The 15,276-nt window shown below is 41.0% G+C and overlaps 1 protein-coding gene across 5 annotated transcripts in view; it reads left to right on the forward strand.

Annotated features, from left to right (window-relative positions):
* KDSR (3-ketodihydrosphingosine reductase) overlaps positions 1-10,601 on the forward strand; it is a 38,186-nt gene extending 27,585 nt beyond the window's left edge. Inside the window, exons 8-12 of one of the 5 annotated variants that reach the window (XR_013961384.1) lie at positions 1,332-1,415; positions 3,792-3,893; positions 6,340-6,488; positions 6,764-6,851; positions 7,120-7,212. Coding sequence is in view for 4 of the 5 variants with exons in the window: in XM_080683643.1 (XP_080539769.1) it covers positions 1,332-1,415; positions 3,792-3,893; positions 6,340-6,459 (306 nt within the window). In the remaining variant the exon portion in view is untranslated. The other 4 variants (XM_080683643.1, XM_080683645.1, XM_080683644.1 and 1 more) reach the window with 4 other exon arrangements.
* Positions 10,602-15,276: the final 4,675 nt, after the last annotated feature.

Below are 15,276 nucleotides of genomic sequence, written 5' to 3' on the forward strand. Positions count from 1 at the left end.
AGCCAAATGTCTGTTTTAGAATAAGCAGGGAGTCTGCTAAGCAGATTTGCAGCATTTGCTAAGCAGTCTTTTAGTGTGAAGCCAACGCTGACAGGTGATTTCCCTGTGAAGACTTTATTTTGATGTTACTAGTAAGTTGGTTTTTTCTCCCCCTCCACTAAAATAAATATTGGGCCAACTTCTTGGGGAAAATCAAATTCTGTGATGGTCCGTGAGCCCTTTAGGGGGTGCCATAGTGCTTTTAAATCTAATATGTATCTAGCCACATGTGGTTTTCCCAGCCTGATGGTCTGGAAGAACGAATGAGAATGATGACAGCTTCAAAAGGGTCTTTCTCTTAATTCAGTGCTGTCCTTTTATGAAGTGCGGTGCCTTTATATTTTAAGAATATATATTTTAGTTTTAATTTTAATTCTTTTAAGCCTGCATGGTAAATAAAGTTTACAGTTTCATGCATTTTAAGGCTTCAGTTTTGAAACTTCTGAAATTCCCCTTTAAAGAATTTTTGAGTGTGTGTATGCCACAAAGAAGACCAAAAAAAAAAAAGGGGAGGGGGATGAGGGGTGAGGTGGGGAAAGACTCCATCCACAAAGAACTTAGGAAGTAAGTTGTAAATATACAAGTAGCTATAATATATATTAAGGCAGATATGTTCAAAGATGAGAAGAGAAATTATTGCCACTTAAGGGTTCAGGAAAGGCTTTTTGACCTTGGTGACTGAACCTTTCACAAAAAGCTAAGATTTGGGGTTCTGATGCGCTTACCCAGTAACGAGCACACAATATTTTATCTTCCAGTCTCCTCCTTGCCTCCTCTGCAGGTCCTTTGAGAAATAGCTGCGGTGTTGGACAGAGCTGCTGCTGTCTCTGCTAAGGACCTCAGCTCTGCCCAGGTGCCAGCCCTCCACTGGCCTGGGAGAACAGAGATGAGGTCATTAGAGCGAACTCACTCAGGGTACCCAGTGTAGGCTCTGCACAAATACCATCTGTCAGCGGTCTGGCCAGCAGCGAGGATTCAAGGAGGGGGTGTTTCTGGTCTTGCTTCTGTGATTTGTTCTCATTCAAGCTTTGATGGTCTCCATTGGAGCTGAGACCCCACATCCCACAGAGAGTGTGGCCAGGGCCTCCTTGTCTGGGTTCAGCTACTGGCTGAATTTTACACAATGACCAGGTAGAAACTGACTTAGGATCCAGATGGACCTAATTCTCAAAATAGGATTCTACTCAAAGGTAGAAAACTGGAATTATTTATAAACCAGGGGAGGGGGGCTGTGTAAGAATGACTGATTTTTTTAAATTAATGGTATTGATGTGTCTATTTTTCCACTTTAGCCTTTGGAAACCCGTCTTATTTCAGAGACCACGTCTATTTGCACACCAGAGCAAGTGGCCAAACAGATTGTTAAAGATGCCATAGTAAGTTGTCCTGGTTTTCTTTATTAATAGCTTCTGTGCTTCTGAAAAGATATTTGTCCCAAGGCCTATTTCAGAATATAAACTATTGTGTCTTTTGGGTCAGTCAGATTCATCACATCTAATATGGGACTCTGCTTTTCTTCCCTGAGACACGTTATCGATTCCATGTTAATAAGTAGACTTCTGGAAATGAATTACATATCTTAACTTAAGGACAGACTGATCAGGATGGGTGTCTGGGAATGTTGATTCTTTAACAAGAAAACAAGGCTCTTCTGTGATGTGTCAACATGTTCCCTATACTGCACATGGCATGCTGCCTTCTTTCTTCTTTCCCACAGCACTGTTAGTTCCAGATTATTTTAGGTATCTTATTGCCAGACTCTTTTTCTTTCACCTTCCTGCTTCCCAGAATCCTTTTCCCAAATGTTCACTAATAAGAAAGTGCAGCCAGCTCCTGGGCCATCCCCGTTAACCCAGCGGAATTGCGTCTGGGCTACTAAGTTTATTTGAAGTTAAAACAAAATGTATCTTCAGAAACCACAGGCTGATTTGTAGACCAGTGCATGTGCTGCAGGCTTTTGACAACGTTTCTGTGACCCTAATGCCGAAAAACAGCCAATTATGAGGGATGTCTGTAAACCTGAGACCCACACTGAGTTTAGGAAATTTGGGGACCACTGGAATGAGATGTGTCAGGACGCCATGTCTGGGCCGACCTGAGCAGAATACGGGAAATCTCAAACTCTATTAAAACACATGCAGACGTTGGGAGAACTTTGCCCTGCTGTGCTCAGAGGCATAGAAAGAGAACACCGCGCACTCTGTTTTTCCTGCTTATCTCAAGTCAGAGCAAACACACTCCATGTTTTTAATGATCTTAATGATCTCAAACACTCTTTGTATCTTGGCAGGATTCATTTCGTCCGAGAGTGTTCAACCTTCTTCACCTCTTAACCACTTTACCCTCTAACTGGTTGACAACTTCAGAGAACTTTGGTTTACATCGGTTGTATTTGCCATATTAGAAGTGGAAACTATAATTTTTAAAATATTTATTTAGTAATTCATTTAAAATAACCAGTAATAAGCCTGTTACATTTTAATATAACATCTTTACATCCATAATTATTTCTCAGAACAAACCTTTGGTGAGACGAGAGACTTTGTTTTACACCTTGGTAGTCCCTTCAATGTCTGTGTTCCTAGAAGACAGCTGGGTTCTCAGAGCTGCTCTACATTCAATCTGTTGTCATATGTGGTTTTGAATGAAGGATATAAAGAAAATCTGGCCTTACACACATGTGAAGTTAGAAATGGAGGGGCATTTTATAGGTTTTTCTGATCATGGCGGACATTCTTTTTTAATATTACACTCAAACTGGATGAATAGTAGTTTTTTTAAAGTTTAGTTGCAGTGTGGAATTGGAAACTCGATTAATGAACTTTTTGTTCTCTGTTGCATTAAAACCCATTGGTCTCTGCACTTTGAATGCTTTGTACCCATTCATGATTTGGGAATGTCATGCATTAGTCATTTGGAAAATATGGGTTCCCTGCGTTATCCAAGAAATTACATCCTTTAATGTCGCTGGTGATCTTATGTAGTGAAAGTTCACATACCAGGAAGCTGACAGTTTAATGGAAATCTCAGATTTTAACATTGGCAACAAAAACTGCCCATATCATGAATTTTCCACAAAATATCTTCCAAAGACTGAGCTTGAATAACCACAGGTGGTCTGATAATGGTTCTTTCATGTAAAAATGGTATTCCATGAAAAAAGCAAGTTTCATGACTTAAGCCCTATATTTCAGGGCAGCACACAGCTGTGCACATACTTCCCTTTTTGTTACATAGGGTATCAAGAAGACATTTCCTCAAGGGTTGGAATTTAATAAAACAGTTCATTTTCCTGCCTTATCAAGGCCATTTTGAAGTAAAACTGACATTTCAACATTTTACAAGATTTTTCAAAATTTCTATTTTCTTTGTGGATTTATTATGGCCAGTATGTGTGGTGGTGTAGAGACACCACTATTAATATGGTTTCTGCTAATGAGCCAGCATTTTGCAGATGTCACTCAGTGGAAAAGGCCATTAACACTCTGGTATTATTATGACAATCATTTTGTCCTGGACAACCACCCCCTTCCCCCCGCCATGGACACCCATGGCCCATGGACTGACCCACATTTTGAGAAACTCCCATCTAGCCATTCAGTCCCACTGCCAAGGCCACGTTCGTTTCTGAGCTGCAACACATGGTTTGTTACCCTCTCATCCCACGGAAAGTAAACGGACACACTTCCCTGCTCCTGACATGTTGATTAGTAACTACTGTTGCCTCTTTCTTTTCTCTTCCTTCTGTTCAGCAAGGGAATTTTAACAGTTCCGTTGGCTCAGATGGGTACATGCTCTCGTCCCTGACCTGCGGAATGTCTCCAGTCACTTCAATTACCGAAGGGCTCCAGCAGGTAAGCTGTGCCTTTGCCAGCAGACAGATGGACAGACAGACAGCACCTCTCATTAAATCTCAATGAGTAAAGGCTAAATAAAGGAAGACTTATCAACTTGATCTGAGCATGTGAAAAAATTTTCTTAAAGTATCAGCCTTTTCCCTTCCTCTGCCAGGGATAAGTCATTGGGAAATAGGTTAAAGATTTAACTGGGGGAATTTAGACTGGGAAGAAGTCTTTTGTGCTGGGCTCTGCAGATACAGAGAAAACGCTGTCTCCACTGTGGAGGAGTGAATCCGGGTTCTCTGATCTGAAGTGTTTGGAAAATGGAATTCTCCTCTCTCTAGAGTAGTTTAGGGATGGTCTTGCCTGACAGTATTGGGGTATTAGTCTAGAACTCCTTTTCTTTTTTTTTAAATATATTTTTATTGATTTTAGAGAGGAAGGGAGAGGGAGAGAGAAAGGGAGAGAGAGAGAGAGAGAGAGAGAGAGAGAGAGAGAGAGAGAGAGAGAGATCATTGATGAGAGGATCATTGATCGGCTGCCTTCTGCACGCCCCCCCACCCCCCCTCCGTTGTGGATCAAGCGTGCAGCCCAGGCATGTGCCCTGACCGGGAATAGGTCAACACTCAACCACTGAGTCATGCCAGCTGGGCTAGAACTCCTTTTCTACATGAGTCAGGCCATAGGTAGCTTAGGGAGATGCAAGTTAAGGATTCAACACAATCCCCACCCGAACAGATGCTATCGTTCATTCAGGATGCAAACAGTCAACTGCTCCTTGATGTGCTCAGCACTGCGTTTGCTGCTGGAGAATCAGGTGTAAACTCCAGGGGACTTACAGTCTGTTGGGAGAGACTGACAGGTACAGTGAGGCTACTATAGTGTAAAGCAAGCATGGAAAACAACGCCGTGGATGATGGCAGGTGAATGGAGGACAAGGAGAGGGTGGGAAGGCAGCCTGGGCCGGGGCTGCCCACACCGATGCATAGTTTATAACAAGGGACTAAATTAGGTGCAGTAGACCACGTCCAGATTAAAAGTCCAGATGACGTAGCTGTTGATTTTCCTCGTCCTTCTCTTCTCTATAATACACTCACGATGTTGTGATTCCCTCTCAGACGGAGGTACTCTGTTAGAAGGAAGCTCTCTGAGGATGTGCTCGTGCACTTGTGTTTTGGGACATTGCCTCCCTCGCAGCCTGTGCCTGGCACGGAGCAGGGACTTGAGAATGCCTGGGTGGATCCCATACGTGAATTCTGCTTGTCCTCTGTGGGCCGTCCTGTCCATCCTCCCATGTCTATACAAGTGATGTCAGATCCAAAGCTTTAGCCTGTATTTATCCTGAAATCCACTCCTGGATACATTTCTTTTCCCTGGACTGTGATATTACATCTGCATTAGGATCATCATTTTTATGGCTTTTTAAATGCTGTTCACAGCCAACCTATGTAATATATACATAATTAATTTCCCTTTCTTGTATAGCCTTTTGTTTTCCCTGAAACTGTTATGGATCTTTTTAATCTATGATTTTTATGTGTTATTAATAATGACAATTTTTATCTTTGCTCAGAAATATCAGATACCCTGTCAGTTTCACCTTCTGGAAGGAATTCCTTCTGGAACCTGCCATCAGGACTGGTTGCCCCCCATGTCTGCATAGCTGACTCCTCCCCCCCACTTTACAGTCACCCTGGGAACCCCTCTGCCTCTCTTTTGTATGGGGTCGCGCCTCTTGTATCACATGACTTTGCCTTTCTTTGTTGTCCTCTCATGTTGGCTGTTCACTTGTTCTAGTAGCTTCCTGAAAAAAAGGAGTGTGGGAGGCAAATTGTTTGAGACCTTGTGTGTTTGAAAATGTTTCTCTTTGCAAGTTTATGCCTTTCAAGAATTCCATTTTGAGGGGATGGTAGTGAGTCTTTTAGAATAAAAAGTGAAAGTTAGCAGATGTGGTTATTTACCATCTTAACCCTGAAACAGTAATTGTCTTTCTCTAACTGACCATCTTTCCGACTGGGGAGTAAGCTTCCAGAGGGCAGGCCTGTGTTTGTTCTCAGCACCTGCACAGGGTCTGGCTTTTGATCAGAACATACATCTTCAACTGAAAACCCTTGATTGCAGTTTGGGTATCTGAGATGCTAAACTGAATTTTCCCTAGCTACTGGAACCCCAAAACTACTGGGAAAAACTATTTTGTTCTTTGTTTAATTTGAATTTGCTACTTGGACATATAGTCTGTTGTTACTTACCTGGCAGGCCCTGCGTATCCAGTGATGCAGAGCAGACAGCTTCTGTCCGTGTTTTACCGGCACTTAACAAAGTGTTCGTTATCCTTATCTTTGCAGCAGATTAGAAGATGGGGCTCAGAAACTATTTATTAGAGACATGTCCTAAAATCTGTTGAAACAAGCTGTTGTATGGTACTGTTGGTGGAGCTCACGGGTCTGCCTTTATCTTACAGGTGGTCACCATGGGCCTTTTCCGTATGATCTCTTTGTTTTACCTTGGAAGTTTCGACAACATAATTCGTCGCTGCATGATAGAAAGAGCCAAATATGGAACTGCAGACAAAACTGCCTAAACCTTGGGAAAAGAGTATTTCTAAATAATGTGAGCAGCTTGCTGCTGGATGAGACCCTGTGTTTGGCCCATGGACACTTGTGTATGGCTTTTGAATATGGCAGATGGGACCAGCTGACTTAGGCAACCTGACTGCAAGTGAGGGGGTAGAGGTTCAACTCCATATGATATGATTAATACTATGCAGGCCTGGGATTGCAGAGCATCTGATTCCTGGGTGGAGAGGTGATGACCATATGGGAAGTAATAGGTGTGAGCTGGGTGGAGATCAGGATTCCAGAGGTGGCCATTTATATTTTTTCTAGTTATTTTCTCTCCCATGGAGATCAAGTCCAGGAATGTACTTCATGACATGTAAGATGCTGTGAGGACTTTTTAAACCTTCCATGAAAGGCAAGTTATGGGTTTCTGGGGCTTTTTTTTTTTTCCTCTTTAATTTAGTGTATTTTATTCAAGATGAGTTTTACACGTTGCTGGTGAGTCTGAATGCATAATCATGTCCCTGACTCACCGCACTGCTTGCTGGTGGACCCTCGTGGATTCTCTCGCTCTTTGATCCTGTGAAACTCCAAGGGGGATGAGAGAGGGCAGGGAAGGGAAGAGAAGGGAAGGAGACAGGCATTTTCCAGTAGGAAAAATAATGCTTTCTTGTCTTCTTTAGATTCAGATGCTTCAGGCGCTTCTCATTTTTCACTCATGGGGAAAGGCAGCTTCCTAAAATGTTTTTTGAAGAGAAATAAAATCTTAGAAGCTTAAATGTTTACAATTTTTTTTCACTAGCCATGATGAGTGAAGTTTCATTCCATTGTAGTTTATTCTGCTTATCTCTTCCTTTCCAGTTTTGCTTATACTCCTCTAATATTTTTGTAAAAAAAAAAAAAAAAAGACCTGTTAAAATTTTTTGACTTGACTTTTTCAATTCATTCATGAATTAATGAAAACAAAAACAATGTGTGGCATTTGTCTTGTAGTATATATGTAGCTTTTAGGAAAGGCTGGTGATAGCATATTTAAATTTTACTCATTAAGAAAAAAAAAGTTGGACAACAAAGCTGATTTTGAAGGTACTTGTTTTTGAAATAAAATGTCCACCCCGTTTTTTCTGGGACCAGCGCCGACCCTGAGGACATTCTCTTGGAAGGACATGTTCAGGAAGTGCCGTCACCACTCGCACGGTTCAGCTCTGGAGACTCGTGCCCCGTGAATGCTGTTTCCAGACCACGGGTGTGTTGTTCATTCAGTGGATGTCCACAGTAAGTGCCTATGAGGAGTCTTAGCCAGCGTGACCTGCTTCATCCTGTCACTGTGCTCCTGTGATGAAGGACAGTCACCTTCATCGTGTTGTGACGCTCCCTCCTCGCACAGTATGCGTCTTCAGAGCACATTCCAGCTCATTTGGGTGAGAGCAGACCACTGCTTTTGACGAGGAAAGCTTTTTTATTGTTAAAAAACACACACACAAAAACTCTGAAAAAGATTAAAGACCTAAAAATAATAGCAAAGCCTTTTTTTGCTCTTGAGATTTTAAACCTCTTGACTTGATTTTTAAAAAGTAAGATGTTTGCCTGGCCAGAGTGGCTCAGTTGGTTGGGCGTCGGCCTGCCCTGTGCATCGAAAAGTTGCTGGTTCAATTCCCAGTCAGGGCACATGCCTGGGTTGTGGGTTTGATCTCTTTCCTCTCTCTAAACATGTCCTCAGGTGAGGATTTTTTAAAAAAGTAACATGTTTAATGGCTCTAATCCATGGGGTCTTATTAATCAAAATGTGAGAAGACAGAAGGAATTACTGTTTAATGGATATGTTGCTTGGGATGATTTTAGTGCAGTTGATGGGGGTTGGTTGCCCCAGTGGGGTCAGGAATCTTCCAGTCTTAAGTATCCATCGTTTGCAAACTGTGGAGTCATATTGTACAGACTCTGAAGTGGAGTAAGAGCTGGATTTTCCTAATGTGAAGAAAACAGTTACATTCAGATCTACATTTTTTTCTCAATTTTATTCTTTTCTCATAAATGTTCCTCACATGTTGACACCTTCTGCTGGTCTATGTGGAAATCTAGCCCAAGATGGTACCTCATTTAATAAAAGTAAATAATAGTCATTATTTCAGTATTCATTTCTCAAGGTGTCCTCATAGACAGTACTGTGACTGCAGGTGATCCACCGCCTGGACTATGTAAGCCCCTGTAGTGGTGGGAGATGATGTCCCAGCCCGGTGAAGCTCAGGCACGAGAGCAGAGATGTGGAGATCACGATGCCAGAGACGTCACAGGTCCACAGTCCTTATCCAAAAAGCTTTGAAAATGAAGGTGCTTTTCTTACCTTTCTCAATTTGGTGCCATAATTCATTTGATAGTAAAACCTAATGTGAACCGACGTGAGATTACTATAATTTTTATTCATACCACTTCATGGACTTCCTTAATTTTGCCTAAAGAATGACCATGGGTTTGATTAAAGGGATTGCCCTAGATTCTGTGCAAATATTTCATAACATCCAGCATATTCCCTGTCTTACCTGTTCACAATGCGAAGAATTGTGAATTCTGAAACACATCTGGCTTGAAGGGATTTGAAAGGACTGTGGACATTTAAGCAGCATCATAGCAAAGGTCTGACTTCACCTAAAACATGAAAATATCACAAAGCAAATTCTATTTTTTTAAATCTTTTTGGCTCAATTCTTGTACAACTTTTTTTTACACAGCCTTTTTTTTTTTTTTTTTTTTTTAAAGGATCACATTGACTCAGCGCTTTCTACTGTACCTAGAAGTGGATAAGTTTTATCTCTGGCAGGACTTTAATTATAATTCTGTTGAAATGTTGGTTCTCTCTGACCAGCACCAGCTCATTATGTGAGTTTCAGTACTGAAGTGCCTGCCTCTGTGGTTTTATTATAGTATTTACAAGTATATGTATTTTTAAATGTTTAATATCATTCAGCCATAGAAATTCTAAAAATGTGTTCAAGGGCCCTTCATAACTGAAAAAGGCATAAAAAATACTCTTTTTATTTTTTCAAACTGTAAGAAAATATTTATTGGGTAAATTACTGAGGTAGAAAAAGTAATTCCTCTTAGGAAAGAAGTTATAGAGGTAAAAGAAGGGCTCCTGGAGCTTGGGAGTGAGGAAGCTAATGGTACGGTGCCTGGGTGAGGAGTTGAGGGGAGAGAAAGGAAAAGGCATGGGCGTGCTCCCTGGAGGGAGAGCACCCCCCCCCTTTTTTTTTTTTTTTACAAAAACAAAAGTGAAGTAAATTGTTCTTTTCTCTACTTTTAAATTTAATTTTCATAGCTGAAAAGAGAAGAAAAAAATGTTAATGATGGCCTCTTTACAGTGATAGTTGTAAACTCATGTTGAGTTATAGATCTTTATTTGATTCTGTTAAACCATATATCAAAGTGAAACTTTGAGAGACTGCTTCCAATATTCAGATGACAAAAGCATTTTGGTAGCAGTTTTGCTTCGATTCAAGATTCAAAGAATTGTATGTCATTTTTCTAGAGGAAGGCGAAACTACAGTGATTTTTTTTTTTACTGAACTATATCATCAACAGATTTAATTTTATTACATCATATTCTATTTTAAACTTGTCTTACTCACTAGAGGACACTTAGATATTCATACTTTTTGATGTAAGATACTTTGTATCTTTTTTATTTATTTTAGTTCTTACTAACTCAGCTTTAAAAAGTACCTACTAATTATAACCTTCCATTTTCTAGACTAAATCTCTTTTAGTTCAGTGCAGTCATGGAAGATTTGATATGTTGTAGGGAAGATAATAGCCATTTTGATGTCACAACTCTAAATACTTTTTTTATTTCTCTATTTTTATTTGTAAAATCCTCAACTGAGGGTATGTTTTTATTGACTTGAGGGGGAGAGAGAAACATTGATCAGTTGCTTCCCGCACACACCCCAATCGGGGATCGAACCTGCAATCCTTCAGTGTGTGGGATGATGTTTCTCCAGCTGAACCTCCCGCCAGGACTCTAATGACTCAAGAGTGCACAGGGCTGTTTTGAAACATCCAAGATCTTGTATTTGCTACTTTGGAAGTTTTTGCGGCAGGACTGTAACCTAATTTTCATACCTTGTATTTCTGAATCCCAACAAAAAATAAATGGTGAATTTTCAGATTTAAAAACTTACTTTGCTAGAAATTTGCGTTTTCAAAAAGACACTTAAGCAAAACACAAACCTCTTCCATAAGGTTTCCTAACTTTGCATTTTAAACACTTGACAAAGCTTGATTTTTATCATTTTTAGGAGGTGATTTTTCAGACTTAAGTACTTGATATAACGAGCTCTTGTTTCAAATATGTTGTGTGTTTATGTAACTCCGATATGGGATATATGAGTAAAACTGTAAGAAATGTGGAATTTAGTCAAATTTCTTAAGTAATTATGTTTTATGTAAAAAACTAGAGGCCTGGTGCACGGATTCGTGCACCGGTGGGGTCCCTCAGCCTGGCCTGCGGGGCTCAGTGCACCTCCGCGCTGCCGCAGCCCGGCCTTACCTGCCAGATCATTGGGCTCCAGCCCTCTCTCCTCGTCAATCCTGCACAGCACGAAGTAGTACGTGAAGTGGCAGGCTGCTGGGGAGGAGCCCGAGCCCGGGCTGGACACCGTGATGCTCCCACTCATCCCGGCCTGCTGTGCCTGCCACCGCCACCGCTGGGTGTGCAGGGGGAGTGTCTGCGGAAGAGGCTTGCACCACCCCAGCTGTGCTCGTCAGCTGTGAGCCCAGCATCTGGCGCCCATCTGTCAGTTGAGTGGCACTCCAGCTGTAGGAGCACACTGACCACCAGGGGGCAGCTCCTGTGGTGAATGTCTGCCCCCTGGTGGTCAGTGCACGTCATAGCTACCGTCCGGTTGTCCGGGCACTCAGGCTTTTATATATATATAGATAAATTGATTTCCCATACTTTAAACCTTCATATTCCAATAATGAAATATCTCCTAGACTCTGAAGGCATAAAATACTGATATGTAAAAGAACATGCCTTCATATTTTCTCAGTCCTTTAATAGAAAAATTTGGGTCACAATGAGATTACTTGGATATCTTGGTTTGCAAACTTCACTTTCTTTAAATTTGAGCAATTTATATACATAGCATACAGTATCACTTCTATAATTTTTATTTTTGGACCTTTAAAAAGAAAAAAAAATGTCTTCTGTTCCACTTCTAAATCTCGGATTTTATAACTTCCATTTTCTCTCATTCACATATATTTGTTGAGTGGCTACAATGAGCTCAGTATCCGGGCACAGGGGGATATAACTCTGCACAAACCAAGTGTCCCTCCCCTCTGAGGGCTCTTACAAGTCTTCCTGGAGAAAGAGGACCACTCCCCATTCTTGCTTTGGCTTGGGGTCTCTGAAATGTATGCCACAAATACTGAATACCAGACACTATTCTAGGCTTGGAATGCTCAGAGGAAAAAGGGTCCCTGCTCTCAAATGGTATATAATCTAGAGGATAAAATATGCCAGAAATTAACATTGTGGACCGGACAGTAGTTATGATTAAGATGTAAATATCTAAGGTTGAAAACATAACCAGTACCAGTCACTGTTGTGAGCACTTGATGTTGAACTCATTTGAATCATATTCTAACCTGAGAACCACAGGTTGAGAACCGCTAGCAGGGTTGCCTAAGACCATCGGAAAACATAGATATTTACATTACGATGCATTAACAGTAGCAAAATTACAGTTATGAAGTAGCAACGAAAATAATTTTATGGTTAGGGGTCACCACAACATGAGGAACTATATTAAAGGGTCGCGGCATTAGAAAGGTTGAGAAACACTGAGCGAAGGAGCAAGGATTAAAGTCCCTTTTTTCTGACTTCTAAGTTCCCATCCTCTGTACAAAATCTCTTCTAGTGGTACAAGTGAAATCAGGCTCCCCAGGGAAGTCAGGGGTGGTCTTCCAGGGGAGATGAAAATTGAAGAATGAGTATGAATTTGCCATGAGGTTGGGTGTATTTCAGGGAGACAAGCAGAGGTGCAGAGGCAAAAGACGTGAGAGATCTTGGCATATTCCAGGAAGTACACAAAGGTAATATAGCTGCAAGAAGAAAGAAAAGTGGAAGGGTGCCCAGGTGGGGGCTTGGGCCACATTATGCAAAGGAGCTGAAATTGTAGTCTCTGAACAACTTTAAGCAGAAACATGAAATGGCCAGATTTCAGCTTTAGAAAGATCATGGTTTCCTCTTGAAATTCAAAGTTTGCTGAGTCCTTGGGCCTTAAAATAAACAACCCAGGTTTGTTGGAAAGGTATCATACTGGATGCATATTATGGGTTCAGTTGTGTGCCCTCAAAACAAGTTGATGTCCTAACCCCCACTACCTGCAGATATGGCCTTATTTGGATATAGTGTCTTTACAGAAATAACCAAGTTAAGATGAGTTTATTAGGGTCCTAATCCACTATGACTGGTGAGCTTACAATAGGGGAAAACAGAGACACACAGGCAGAACGCCCTGTGGCCACAGAGGCAGAGACAAGTGATGCAGCCACAAGCCAAGGTCTGCCAGCCACCACCAGAAGCTGGAAGAGGCAAGGCAGGCCTTTCTCCTGGAGCCTTAGGAGGCAACATGGCCTTGCCCACACCTTGATTTTGGATTTTAGGCCTCCAGAATGGTTGGAGAATACATTTCTGTTTTAAGTCCCCAGGTTGTGGTATTTTGTCATGCCAGCCTTAGGAATCAAACACAGTAAGTACCCTTGTTCATCAGGAATTAATATCTTTGAGATGCTGTGCTCTGTGCCTACTAGCAAAGAGAATAACATTTGTTTTTTGCACATTAAGAATGTAAATTACTTGTTAACCCCCTCACTTCCATGGTGTTTCATATTGTTTGGTTCTGTTAGTGCAGTTTCAATCCAATGAGAGCAGTAGGCATTTGCAAAGTGTAAGTTTCTCCTCTTCTTTTACTTCACTTTAAAAGCAGTCATTAATTTGAAAGGAAAAAATTACCACAAGTGAATTTCCGGTGCTTTCCTTTGTAAACCAAAAGTAAGCATCATTTGCCTGCTATGAAACTTGCACAAAAAATGATTGATCTGCTGTTCGTTGCCTAGTTTCAAAGGTTGTTGCTTAATTATTGCAAACATATTTTGAGGTTTAGGACCCATTATAAATTAGCCAGGTGGGTTTCTAGGTTAAACCAAAGCTTGTTGGTTTAGATTTGGCAAGTGTTTCCTGATGATGACAGGGATGGTTTGAGAGCACGGAGCAGACAACTCAGATGTGATCACTCTTACAGCAGAAGACACTGGAGCATAGGTGAATTGGGAAGAATATTACTGTTAGTATTTATATTAGTAATTAGTAACATTATTACATAATTTTTGCCAACAAAGCATGCAAACTATCTGAAAGAGTGTGGCACTATTTAGCATAAGAATTTATAATGTATAAAATACTATGCCAACTATATTTCAATAAATCTGGAAACAATAATTTAGAAGATATTCAAAATTGGAAATTAATGTTTTAGATTGTTTATCTAGGTCTGTGAAATGTTATTTTTTAAGCAGTTTATTTTTTCCTTTGTGAAGACTATGGGGACTACTTGATTTTACTCTCTCTAGTCAGTTTGTTTTGTGTATGGATTTATTTTTACTTCCATTTGCCTGAATGGTTTGGGGTCATGTTTTATATTTTAGCTCTTTCATCTTACCTATATTAAACATGAGTATAGAATTTCCAGATTAGACTAGTTCTTTTTGAATTTCATAAACTTTGGAAATATTTATATTGGTGGTGGATGAAGAGAACTTTCTGAATGATATCGTTAAACATCAACCAGTAGGTGGCGAAAACTGGCAATAAAAAGCTTTTTGTTTGGCAAACGAGAATAAAGAAGGAAAACACAGGCCTTTCAGACTCTGGATACAGCCTCCACTCCCTGCGTCTTGTTCTTTTCTCTTCCTGGTGCTACCCTCCTTCTAGAACCCAGCCAGGCAAAGCTGGCAAAAGGCTCATCCATTGATTCCTAAAAGCGGAAGACATCTTGGGAAATGAAAAGTCCGTAGTGCATACATTTGGAAGGTTGTTGGAAAGTCTCCAACACAGATCTCAAATTCAAACCCAGGACTCCTGACTCAGGCCAATGGTCCCTCTGCCACCTCATCAATGCCCAAAGACAAAGAGTTAATGCACACATTTCTGAGGAATACTTGACCTCACTCTTTAAAGTGGAGTCTTAAGAAACTTGGCATCCAAATGGAGGAAGGGTTTCACTCTTTCCATTCAAAGTCGCAGGGAATATAATCCTCAGTTAAGGACTGTCATGCAGACCTGTCCTGAGAATGCTTGGTTATGGTCAATATGCCACCCAAGGAATCAGTTTGAGGATATCTGTAAAGTGAGGCTCTGCAGCAAAGGAGGGAAGAATAAGGAAGCTTTTCTTTCTCTGGGAATGGGGTTATGTTTCGTTCTGGCTGCCCCTTTGCAGAAGTACAATCTCTTTTCCAGCTCTGTCCTCTCATTTCCTCAACTCACATGCAGGGTCTCAGAAGCATCAAGGCTTTCAATTCCTCTTAAGTAATTCTGGAGCTTTACAAGGTTCTGAGAAGATCCCCAAACCAATATGCTGTGGCATTAGGTGGGTTTCTACTAGTTCTGTAGGAATGTATGTCTCAGGTCCATCTATACCCAGTGTTCATCTCCAGGCGGGAACACTTTCCTGTCATTGCCATGGGTTAAAGGGGACTCTGTCATAGCCATCAGAAGACAGAGCTGAGCATCTTCCTTCCCTCTTGCCTGGACACGAAGTTTGGAGCAGGCACCCATTTTC

This window comes from Plecotus auritus (genome assembly GCF_963455305.1).
Source record: "Plecotus auritus genome assembly, chromosome: 8".
Lineage (NCBI taxonomy): Eukaryota > Metazoa > Chordata > Mammalia > Chiroptera > Vespertilionidae > Plecotus > Plecotus auritus.